Raw genomic sequence first — 13,237 nt, forward strand, 5'->3', positions numbered from 1 at the left:
GTTCTGTTTTAATTACTAAAATTCACCCAAGAGCAAACATTTGTCAGAACAATAGTTATGGTAATATCCTTTTAATATTTTATATGCTTAGGAAAGCATATGTGAAAAGCTGTAGTGATGTCAATGACTACACTGCCATCTGCTGGCGAGAACAAAGCTGATCTACTTTAAACTTTCTTGAGGTTTAACAAAGCAACAGTTGCCAACTGGATCATAATTTCCCAGACAAGAGGGTCTGATCTAAACTCTTCTGTAGTTTATGTGGCCCTCTCTTCACCCGACCTGAAAAATAATGTCATCCTTTCCCAGAAAATACTGTATTTAAACTACTGTAGAGGGGCTTTCTACTTCAGAGGATGGCAGATTACCTTGGCAAAGCTGATCTGCCTGTGGGATGCTATGATGATACTAGGATTTGCTTGGTTTCTTTCTATAATGAGAACGGGAAATGGGAAGACCAGCTAGATCATCCAGTCCATTTTCCTGCCAGTGAAGAACTGTTCTCTATACAGAGGGTGCTTCACAATGCCACTTAAACCCAGTTTAACCCTTAAGCCCATATCGTCAGTTGCACCAGAGCTACAGTGAGTGCAGCTGAGCAGTTGAAGCACAAAGATGGCTTTAAACCAGCCTTTAAACCAGCTCCCCCAAGCATATAATTTAGAACATTGTCAGAGTGGTGCTAAATTATGTCAATCTGCGTATGCTACAACCAGGCTTCTCCCACCCAGAATATGCCCAACATGCTCTCTCTGCTGAGGCTGGAAAGGCAGGTGGCATAGGGTGATTTTCACTTATGTTGGGATAATTCTTAACCAGCTGCTTAAGACAGTTATCACATGCTGTAGCAGCGAAAAGCAGGGAGAACAGAAGCCATAATCTGGCACTTAAGATAAAATTCACATCAGTGCAGAGGCCCAATATTTATTTCCAACTTAAAATGGTGCATAGGCCTTGTGCTTGCACAGAAGTGAATTTCATCCGTAGGGCCTGATCCTAATCTCCCTTAAAACTAGATTTACACAGATGTGTACCTTCATTAACATCCATGGCTATAAACTGGTGTGAGAATAGAATAACCTGCCCTTCATGAGGGCTTCAGTGATAGTTATTATGATGTATGAGTCCTCAATTTGCTTGGATTTTGCCTTGAACATAGGTCTGAAGTGATGTCTAGGGCCTTTAGGAGGGCTATCTGTACCTGAATGTATTTCATCCTAGTGTGCATTTACCAGTGTTTTGTGAAGTCTGGCATTAAATGTTCCAAACAATGGAATGTCTCGCTTATTGCTGTTGTGGCAAATACCTGTTCTATGAGATTTATTTTTAAATCTCAGTGTAACCATTCAGATTGTGTTTTGTTTTTAATCTTTGTAGGGTTTGCTCTCCTTGGGGGACATCCTTGTTTCCTTACAACCCAGGATATACATTTGGGCGTTAACGAGAGTCTCACAGACACAGCACGGTTGGTAAAATATCACAGGATTGTTATACATATGTGAAAGTACTAGATCTGGCTGAAATTGGTGAGGAAATGTGAAATACACACACCAGGTTGTTGATAACTTTTTGCATGATTTTAAAGTCCCCAAGTATTTGTTTTCCATGACATTTCAAAGGCCCCTAGAATTCTCCACATTTTTGCAGCTTGCAAAATTCACTCGTCACCTTTTTGCATTTTTTCCATCCAGTGGGTGTGCATTGAGCCCTTGGATGCCCTCCCCCAACCCCCAATGCTATAGGAAGTTGACCAGAGCTTTAAAAAGCACAAAGGTGTGAGGCTATTTCTTCCAGATGCTATCACTTTGCCTCGCTCCCCATTAAGCTTTTATTAATGACTCATTTCATCTGGAGTATTGTGCTGCTTTCTAAGAAGGCTCTCTGCAACCTAAGATTAATGTGTCAAGATCAGATGCTCCAAGGTTAGAACCTTTTGAAAGATCCTTTCTGCTCTGTTGAAAGACAAGCAACCTCAAGTTGTGAAGCTCAATTCAAGAAAAACAATCAGCGAGCTGTGGTTTTATCTCCCCTGCTGACTATGTTCTTTGTGGACATTAGCTGGAGTGAGGGTTTCTCAGTACTGTATTGCTTTTCCCTCTGCAATGAAATCCAAGGAAAATATAAGTAAAAGACCAAATATTTGGACATTTAGAGGGTCCTTTTCCACCTTCATCTGCTGAAGGAGAATGTCTATGGGGAAGTGATGATGGAAAGTCAGACTTGCAGTCTGTTCAGACTGAAGGATACTTAGCTTGCCCTCCTCCTGCATCCCACTAAACACACAACATTAAGGCACCAGAATATTCATTCATTGTAACGTTAACATATTTTAATTAAAGCACCAGTGGCTGCTTTGGTAGCTACACCTGTAAGTTTCTAACACCCATTGAATGATGGGAGTTAGCGACCCTGGGAGGCAGTCTAACCTGTCAGGGAGGCACAGTACAATCTCAGGTTCCATCTCTGCTGTGTTCCTTTGTCCAATCCTACTTCAGCTCCCTTCGATTTGAATTCAAATGCTACAATGGGATTCAACCTCATTCCCCCAAAGGGACTTTCTTTCTACACCTTAGAATGTTGCCTCAAATGAAGCTGCTTGGGCAGCTATTGTTATATCCAGGGAGGCCATTCAGACTTACCTGACCACATTCATCCCTACTGTGACTCCAGTGACGTTAGTTAGGGACCGGGGGGGCGAGATAGTAAAGTAAGAGGGGAACAGCTTCCCGTGCTCTATTAAAGGCAGATGGAGAGCTTCTCCCCCTGGCTCAAGAGAAGGCTGTTCTCCCAACCCCTTCCCGCCTTGTTTTCTCGCTGGCTAGCCGTAAAATGAGAACACACCATTTAGCCGGGGTTGAAAAGCAAGCAGCAGGAGATAGCTGAGAGGCTTGGGGGAAGGAAAGGGGATCAGAGGGACATAAAATCATAGTGCCAGCTGGGAGATATTTGTCAAAGCTGAAACATGAAGACCAAGAGCTTACATATGATTGAGGCAAAGGCGAGGGGATTTACAGAGGGACTGGATGTGGCTGGAGCATGTGGGTATTTGCAGCTGCACTTTGGATAGTCTGAGAGGAGAATCTATAATACCAGAGAAGAGAGGTTGCAGTAATCTAAGTGAGAAATGTTTAGAGATGGGACAAGGGTTTTTGTTTAAGGAATGGATGGATTTTGGAGAAGGGCAGGTACTGGTGGCAGCATCCATGTAGGGGGTCAAAGGAAAGAGAGAAGTGGAGTATGGCCTCCAGGCTGCAAGTCAAACTGACAGGGAGGGTAGGGGAGTTGCTAAAGGTGATAGAGGGAGGAGGAGGGAATGGTTTGGCAGGGAAGATATGGAATTTAGACTTTGCAGTTAGCAATAGCAACCGGTTCAAGGGGCAGGAGGAAGAGGGTGAGACTTGCCAGGGAGAGCATCCCCCACCACTTAAAAGATAGCCATCCCCAGGCAATGCCATAACAGAAAAACACAGACCCTTTATTTAGTTTGGAGGCTGTTTGTCATTTACTGACCTGGCAGGCGAGCCACTTTACATTACAAAGGTTTCTGATAGATACAATGGGCCTGCTCCTGCTCTGTATGAAGTCAAGAGCAAAATCCTTTTTGACTTCCACAGGAGCAGGACTGAGCCATTTGCATAAAGAACAGATGAAGTATTGTGAGTGACCTCCCAAGTAGTGCTTGTGCCTGTTTTATTAGCATACAGGTAGGTACCGGTATAGTAGCCTGGTTCCAGGAGCTTGAAAATAACCAGACAATAAAAAACAAGGAATACTGGAGTTATAATGAGGCTGGAGAGTATTTCAAATATTTACAGCTTCATACCTAGGACTCTAAAAATCTTAGAAATAGTGGAGATTGAGGCTTAATAGATAGAGGGCTGTAAAAGTCCCCCAGATTTTTTTATAGTTGAAATACAGTCCTGTTGCAGGTAAGTGTTTGTCAGCATTTCCCCTGAGAACACATTTTAATGACTTGTAATTTGGCCATCACAAAGCTCCTTTGTGCTGTGTAATGGTTCATAAAGACATACACTTCCACAATAACAGAGTGCTAGCCTATTAAGGGTCGTTAACCTTTTCACTGCTGCTTAGTGTGTCTGGTACATCAGGTGAACTGAAACACTGCCAGGGTTACATGAACCTGGTACGCCATATTGTCCTACTGTGAAATCAATGCAGTGCCACCACTGCTGAGGTGCAGCACTGGGATTGAAACAGTCAGTGATTCAATTTGACAGACCACTGAGATTATCAGGCACCAATTCCTACATTGGTAAGGGGTGGGCTTGCACCTTTGACCTACCCACCACTTACACAGAACAAATATGCTCAAAGCCATTCTAAGAACCCCACTGGTGACTTGGTAGTGTTTGAGGACTAAATCATTTTCTTTAATAAACATTTTTAAACAATAGGGATATACATTTTGAATAGAAACACTTCTCTATCTCCTTGGTCCCTTGGGAGCTGTTACATGAGTCTACACTATTGCAATACCCAGTACTCCAAAATCATGAGATTTTACAAAAATAACCTTGGAGTTTTTTTCCTTTGACTTTTGATTGTTGAATCTTTAAGCTACAATTGGGTCACATTTTCAAGCTTTCCTGCACAGCCATCAGGGCTAGAAACTTTTTTAATGAAAGTTGAGGTTCACACATAATCACATGTCTGCAGGATCTGGGGTCTTTAAGAAAAGCACCAGACAGCTCAAGACTCACAAATATCGTGTTACGTTGAGTTAGTATAAACATAGGAATCCTAGTAACTTCCCCAAATACAAGGTAACATCATTCTACCTCTGCATCTGATGAAGTGAGCTGAGTCTCAAGAAAGCTTATGCCTACAAAAATTAAATTTGTTAGTCTTTAAAGTGCCACAGAACTCTCGTTGTTTTTTTGGTTTTTTTTAAGGTAACTACTGATAGTCACCTCAGGGTCCTGGGCCTCGCCCCTCCGATTGTCACAATGTTAATTTTTGTATCTCCTCTCCCCATTGTGATAGTTAAGAGACTATGTCCCCGGCTCACTAAGATGATGACTTTGTTTACTTCTTATGTAAATGTAACTTCATTGTCTCTGCTTGATAACCAGGGTGGGCAGACAAGCAAATAGACTTTCCTTTGACTAGGGTAGACTGTGTGTATTCATTGCTTGCCAAACACATTTTAAGAACCTAATTCTAGCGCATATTTATAACTGTACACATCCTGTACGCACACCACACAATGATTTTCGGCACCAGTGTGAAACCAATTTATATCTGATACCTTATGAGACACCTTTTAGGTACAGGTTATGACAACTGTGTGAAGTGTAGTGAATATATCAGGCCTGATAGAAGAGTGAACCACCAGTGGCCTCTGTCTCACAGTTCCCTTCTGTTTACAGTTTTGCCTTTTGATTTTAAGATGCTAGTAGAGAACCTTAAAACATACAAAATACTTACTTATTTAATACTTAAGGGCCCGATTATTTTGACAAAAGCTCAGAATCCCATTTCATGCTTGGTTTGCCTAAAAAAATTCAGATCATATAGAAAATGCAGTGCTCTCACACCATACTCATCTCTGACCCCCTAGTGCTATGGCACAGCACCATGTTCTGTAGCTAGAGTGACAATAATGAATGCCAAATGTCTTTACCCCTGTTGTTTAATTTAGAACCTTGATGTTACTTTAATAGTGTTATTGTGTGTGTCACAATATTTAATTATTTATATATGTTACACATTAGGATGGTACTGTTGCTCTCTGGCTTCACCATTCATTAAGATAAGTAAAGGATCACAGTAATTTAAGACTGAAAAGACTTAGTAGATCATTGAGTCCTGAACCCTGGAAAGGTCAGTCTACAGTACAGAAACACTGTCACATTCTGCTAATACCACATCTGTTCTTTGCCAAAAGGCTGAGGAGAAATATTATACCTTACGTCTTTTCAAGTTATCGACTCCTTGTCATCATATATTGTCCAACAGTCTCTTCTGTTACCTTCACATTTATTAATGTTGCATCATTAGTGCTTCTGTAGTGACAATCAAAAATGAAATAGAAAGTCACTGGATGGGGCTCTGTGTGGAGCAATAATTTCCTTTTACTTCTTACAGCTTGTTAAATGTCTGCATTTTAGTGTATTTTGCATGCAGCATACATTATTCAGGCAGCTGGAAAAAATTTATTCATTACCACCACTTATTAATATTTATACATTGCACATCGAAGATTAAAGTAGCAATATATTTATTATGTTTGACTTTGATATTCTTTTGCTCTCCCGCAGGGTGTTGTCTAGTATGACGGATGCAATCTTGGCTCGAGTTTATAAACAATCTGATCTGGACCTGTTGGCGAAAGAAGCCTCAATCCCAGTAGTCAATGGGTTGTCTGATTCATACCATCCTATCCAGATTTTAGCTGATTACCTGACACTCCAGGTAATAATACTCTATTCCCCTTATAATAACTCAGCTTTTAGAAAACAAAATATTTGGAGAAGTCCTATTCCAAGTTTTTCCTTAGATATTTTGAGATGGAACTGATAGGTAATTTGGAATATTTGCTGATCATAGAGACCCCAGTCCAACAAGACACTTTAAGTAATTGAGTAGTCCCATTAATAGAGCCCTGAGTGGATATAAAATTTGTATCCGCATCCGATCCTTGATCCACAAAAATGATATGCGGATATAAAGTGGAAATCCACAGATTTGCAGGGCTTTAGATATAAAATTTGGATCTGCATCCATCTGTGATCCGCAGAAATGGTCCTTGGATATCTGCGGCTATAAAATGGATATCCGCGGATTTGCAGGGCCCTACCCATCAACGTCTGTGGGAATGAAGTTAAGCATATATTTAAATTCCTTGCTAGATTAAGCCTATGGTATAAAAAATGTGCAATGTACTTCACCGATTAAGATAACGGTGAGGTCCTGTCCCCACTGAAGTCAATGGGAGCTTTGCCATTAAGCCAGGATTTCATTTGAAATTCCCTGCCTTAACCTCAGTTGAGACTGAGACCTCATCTATTCTAGAAAGGTGCACTGGTTTAACTAGACTGATTTTGAAATCAGTCTAGTTAAACTAGTGCAAATCCCTAATGTGGATACACTTAAACCTTGCTTATATTGAGAAGGAATGAATTAGGAACATATTTTGTTATTCTAATTTTAATGCAGTGTTTTATGTGATAACTATATAGAATCGTACACATACAGGGCCTGATCCTCAGCTGATGCAAATCAGTGTAGTTTTACTGAAGTTAATAGAGCTACGCCAACTGAAGAAACGACTTATAAAATTCATCAGTACATCATGGGGTTGGGTGAAAATTTTGGCAAACTCTTCCTTGCTTCCTTAATGAATAGAAGCTACTTCATATGGATAAAGTTGAGATCCATTTCCTGGATCATTCAGTCATCTGTCTCAGCCTGTGAAGGCCCAAATGTGGCAAAGACACAGAATGAGAGAAAATTATTCACACAGGAAACGTTAAATGCTGTTGGGCTCATTCCTTTAGTGCAGTGATACTCAGGGTACATCTACACTGATGGCAGCAAAGTAGAGACCCGCTCCATCGATCCAGAAGTTGCCAGAAGTTGACGCAGTAAAACCACCCCCTCAAGTGGCGTAGCGCTGCATCGAAGGGAACACAGTTCCCGTCGGCGCAGTGCAATGAAGACGCCACGCAGAAAAGAAGCACAGTAGTTGACGGGAGTTACACAAGCTACTCTGCGTAGCTCGTATAACTCCCGTCGACTGCCGCCGAATTGCCAGATAAGTGTAGACCAGGCCCCAGACCTAGTGGTTCAGGCCAAATTAGTGATTAACGTTACCCAAAAAAGCCACAGTAGTGTAAATATAGATATTATTATTCTCACAGCAAAATGACTGACCAGGTATTATTATTTTATCAACTACAATTGGTTAATAACATAGTAAAAGCATCCTGATTGGTTAATAATTAATTAATTAATAATCATAATTAATAATTAAATCACACAGTGTTTTAATATCATGTGCTGCAAACAGCCACAGGAGACACATTAAAGTGGAGCCTCAGTCTGAGTATCACTGCTTTAGTGTAAATGACTCTATTTGATGACTCTTTGGTTTTGTTAGAAGTCATCTTCAGCTATAAAAGTTGAGGGGACACCAAGTTTTTACAGAACGGAGGTAACCTTGGGACTGAAATGAGTCATCTCTCAGAATGAGGTACACTTGAGAGAGATGCATTCAGCCAGTCTTTGTGTGCAATTTAACTTATGTAAGGCAGAGAGTCATAACTAAAACTTTAGAAATGATAAAAAGTCATTTGTTTCATTTAAATGCTGAGTGTAATTGTAAAACAATTTAATCTGGGCATTTATTTTTTTGTCTCACAAACACTGTACCTGTTAGCACTTATTTTCCCAGCTGAGGTTAGCAAGTTTTCAATAGTCATATGTGACTCATATGATTTATATAATGGTATTAATATTCCCTATTTACCAGCCATGCTGTCACTCACTACTGCACTGTTGCCTGTACTCTGGGATGCCTCTCTGATGGAGCTTAGAAAGCATGCAGCATTAACTTCTCCATACCACAGAAGTGAAGTCAGGAAGAAACATGCCACCTAGGTAGCTGGTTCCTGACTCCCATCCCTTTGCACAGCCCTCCCTTGTGTTTTTCCTGGAGAGATTAGAGGTAGATACATGGGATGAGATTCTGTGTTTTGCCTCTTAGTGGTGCAATACACAACTTGCAGCCTAGGGGGAGTGGGAGCTAAACCACTTGAGTACTCTCCTGATTCTGGGCTATTCTGAAGCCATCTGCATAATGTAGACCATAGCTTCTCAACCTGTGGTACGTTTACTCCTGGGGGTATGTGAGACACAGCCAGGGGGTACCCCAGGAAAAATGGAGTGAAGGGGAGGCGGGTGGCAGCTGCCAACTTCTGGGGAAGCCAGGCAGCAGCAGCCTGCTTCCTGCCTGGTCACAGCTCCCAGCTGGGAGGCGGGTGGTAGCCCCCTGCTTCCTGCCTGGTCACAGCTCCCAGCTGGGAGGCAGGCAGCAGCCGCTACAGTCCCGGGAAGCTGGGCTGCAGCCGCCTGCTTCTCATCCTGTCACAGCTCCCAGCTGGGAAGCGAGCGGCAGCAACTGGCTCTTGGGGGAGGCGAGCGGCAGTCCCCTGCTTCCCGCCTGGTCACAGCTCCCAGCTGGGAGGCAGGAGGCAGCCACTAACTTCTGGGGGAGGCGGGCAGCAGCCCCCCGCTTCCTGCCGACCCAGCTCCCAGGTGGGCTGGGCTTGCAGCTGGGTAGCAGCCACCCACGCCCCGGCTCCGAGCCGAGGGACAACCTCCAGCGCCATGGCTCGAAGATGGGCAGCAGCCGCCTGCCAACATCCCTGGGTCCCAGCTGGCGTGGAAGCCTCCTCTGCCCCAGCTCAGATTGGGTGGCATTAGCCCACCTCCTGGGCTGTCAACCAGGTGGTAGCCACCTGCAACTTGCCCAGGTGGCAGTTCTCCTCCCTGGCTCAAAGCCCAGTCCCCAGAAAACTTGTCAGCTATGACAGCCCCAGATTTCACCAGTTACCCTCTTTTCCTGTCTCTCTCTCTCTCTCTCGCCCTTCTTCCCTGTCTCTCTCTCACCCCTTCCTCTCAAATCTATGGCAAAAAATTTGGCGCGGCGCTTTATATTCCCCAGCATTGGCATGCTGCGCAAAGCTTCCTAGCTTTGGCCAACATCACCTCTAGCCCAGGTACATACTTGAGTTGTGCACCCCTAGTGTAAAGGTGGTAACTCTACCCACACTAGATCTGACATCTGTCATATATATACCTTATATACTCAGCCCTTCTTCCAACATATAGCTCACATTAGTCTGTAAATATAAAATCCCATGGAAAATTGAGTGTTGGGGTACTTATTAAAATTTGCAGAAGTTAGGGGGTACTTGCTATTTAAAAGGTTGAGAAACACTGATGTAGACAATGCCGGAGGCCTGTTTATGTTATTGTTTATGATAACATAAACATAAACAGGTTACTGTTTATACACCCCCTCCGAACCCCCAACTCCTTTAGCACATCCTCTATGCCAAGGTTTGCAAGAGGGTCCTCAGAAAGGCAGCCTCACAGCTATCTCCCACACTGCCTGTGCCAGGGGAATCTTCCCCCAGTCAGATCTGGGACTTTTGGGCTCCCTTACACTGCTCTGGCCCTTTTACCCCAAGTAAAGGGGGTGGAGCATAGGTGAGGATCTCACCCATAGACTATTGGGGGTTACTACCCACAAAGACTCTTTTCTTCTCTTTCTTGCCCTTCTGTAGTGGGATTTCCTTGGTTTTGTTCTCTCATGCACCACACAGTAGCAGGGAACGTATTGGCCATGTTGTGTACTGTGTTGTATTTGCAAAAACGTATTTTAATAACTCGGTGAATTTCACCAGTTCTAAGAACAGAGATAGGATATCACACCAGAAGAGCTGGCTCCACAGAGCCCAGCTGTTACTTCCTGTAACAGGGTTTCTTGCATGATTTTCAGGGAGGGAAAGGCATGTGTTAGCCAAACACTGAATGCGAGAAGACTAGTCTAGGGGATCCTGCTCCTAGTTATTATTTTTAAAGTCAGCTAAAAGGGAATTTTTGTGATAATGGGATTGATAGGCTACATACATATGAAATTTGTTGGACCTATGTACATGCAACATCAATAGCTACAGAAACATTAAAGTAAGTGCGTATCTAAATAAGACAGGAAGGTTTTTTTCTTTAATAAAATCTAATACCTTAGCACTCTAAATATTTTTCTGACATTTCTTTTTTGTCAGAATGCCCTCAGAATTCCCCCAATAGTGGACTGATTTTTCTTTTTTCTGTGCATGCCACTGGATCTCCACTTGCCTCGAATCTCTGCATGTTTTAACACCATTTTACTCTTCTCTGTTATAATTCCCACTCATTTGTTCTTCTGCCTTCTTGAATTGCTTTCAAGCACTTTCTCTTCAGTCTGCAACTGCCTGATTTCTTATTTTGCTTTGTCAGAGCATCTTCCAATTTCTTGACTTTCCAATATCCTTCCAATATCCTTTTTACAGCATCACATTTGGTACATTCTTTTGCACACACATACTCCAGAAAATGCTTCTGGTTTACTTTCAGAGCTCTCTCTATTGCTGTACTGTATTCAGAGCACTGCATTTCTGACAGGCTGTGAGTTATGCTCCACGAAGACTGTGTTCAGATTCCTCAGATTCAGTGTCTTCTTATTCTGTAACTATTGCTTGACTCACCTGGAGTTCTCAACCATTCACTGTATGACACAACTTTCCATTTTCTTATGCTCAGCTTTAACTCTGTCATCTAGAATAGGCATTGTACAATGAAATGTTTTTTCTTGTCACAACTATGAACCTCCTTTTCCAAACAGTTGGTGAGCTGAATATCCTCCTGGGTATAGTTACGACCTGCCAGAACTTCTGCAAATGTTTTGAGACCCAATTTGGTGTGTTCTCGAGACCTGCCTTCTAGGACTATAGGCTTTGGTTTTCCATTCTCTTCCATGCTTAAGACCCATAACTGCCACTCCATAGTTCATCCAATGCCCCACACTCTATAAGCTCTGGCTTACGTCTCTGAAGCTTGGCTGATGAACAATTTTGCACAATTTAGATCTTGATCTTTCAGTCCAAGTCATCTCCTTCACATATGAGTGCTGGTCATTTTGTCCATATCTCACCTGGTTCTTATCTCACTTGTCTGAAGTCAAATGTTTCCTATGCCACAATCCTTTTTGCAGAGATGTGGTCAGGCACAATGCTTTCTCTTTCTCAAGGCGATCCTCACCTCTCCTAACTGGTTAGTTGAGCAATATGTATAAATGTCTTGACTTCTTTGCCCACAGAATAGCAGACGTGAAACTTGGAATTTCAATATCAAGTACAGCTGACAGATTTCGGAGTGTGCTTGTCCATTTCTGAGTGACAGCTCCTCATAGATAATGAGTGCTGGACACGTCAGGAAATGCAAATACCAGGCTGCTTTTTAATTTTTGATTGTCTCTCACTGTATCATCTTCCTAATTTTGACTGTTTTTTCAGAACCTTATATAACATGGTCCTTCTCCCCCTTTAAGTTTTCTACCCCTTTGTTGCTTTAGACTTTATGAGCAGTTCTTCTTTAAGTATTTTCAGTAGCATGAGTTGTTGCACTATTGCCCAAATCAAACACAGCTGCTATATGTTCCCTGTTAGCTTTTTTTGCCATCAGTTATGTGGCCCACCGAACCCAAGCTAACAGATCCTTGTCGCTCCCTTCAAATGATGATTGCTTATATTATGGTAGCACCTAGAGATCCCAACCCAGATCAGGGCCCTATTATACTAGGTGCAGTACATACACATAGTAAAAGACAGCCCCTGCCCTAGAGACTTTACAATTTATATAGACAAGATGGGAAACAGAGGTGAAGTGACTGACCCAGGGTGTGACAGCACATCAACAGCAGAGCCAGGAATAGAAGACAGGTCTCCTGACTCCCACTCCAAGGCACTATCCACTGGACCAAGCTGCCTGCTGTGCAGATGTTTTCTGGCCATTTCCCTTTATTTACATTTTAACTTACGCCAAATTATTGACTCATTATTCAAATGCATGCTATAATTGAGTGCTGTATGACTAATATTATCAATAACTTACAGTATCAACTTTCAAGCTGGTGTCACAGTTTGTGGCTGGCTAGAAATAAAATCAGATGGTGAGTTAGACCTGAAACTTTGTAATTAACTAAACTAACCTCTTCCACTTTCAGGAGAAGAGGCTTGTGGCCTGACTTTCTTTAAAATAAGCAAGCGAACAAAAACAACAACTGATATGTACTCAGTTGGCGTTTTTCTGAGATTTTCTGAGAAGTTGCAGCCACAGGTAGGGATAGAAAGAAACCTGGAAACTAAGTCTTGACATGAAAAGAAATCTATTGTAGGGCAACTTTAATCATTTAGGTGGGTCTTTTCAGTAAAAAAGCAGAAGCCAAGTTTTTTCACATTTCAGAACACTACCAGACTGCCAAAGGGAGGCAAACATATGGGGAAAGGGCTCCAGACATTCATTATATTCAGTTTTTGTGGTTATACTAGAAACCAAAATGCCTGGTTGTCATGCCTAAAATGTAAAGGGAAACTGCAGTGCAATTTTGGCCAAATGGATAAAAACCTAAGTCAGCATAGCAGGGTTGGGGGCAGAATAACAGGATAGA

At 42.3% G+C, this 13,237-nt stretch overlaps 1 protein-coding gene across 1 annotated transcript in view; it reads left to right on the top strand.

Moving 5' to 3' along the window:
* OTC (ornithine transcarbamylase) overlaps positions 1–13,237 on the top strand; it is a 38,266-nt gene that overhangs the window by 11,703 nt on the left and 13,326 nt on the right. The window contains exons 4-5 of the mRNA XM_067545117.1: positions 1,378–1,465; positions 6,282–6,435. Of these exons, the coding sequence (XP_067401218.1) occupies positions 1,378–1,465; positions 6,282–6,435 (242 nt within the window). The remainder of the gene's footprint in view (positions 1–1,377; positions 1,466–6,281; positions 6,436–13,237) is intronic.

Source organism: Emydura macquarii, unplaced genomic scaffold (genome assembly GCF_026122565.2).
Source record: "Emydura macquarii macquarii isolate MOO-44397 ecotype Brisbane River unplaced genomic scaffold, CSIRO-AGI_Emac_v2 contig_1043, whole genome shotgun sequence".
Classification (NCBI taxonomy): domain Eukaryota; kingdom Metazoa; phylum Chordata; order Testudines; family Chelidae; genus Emydura; species Emydura macquarii.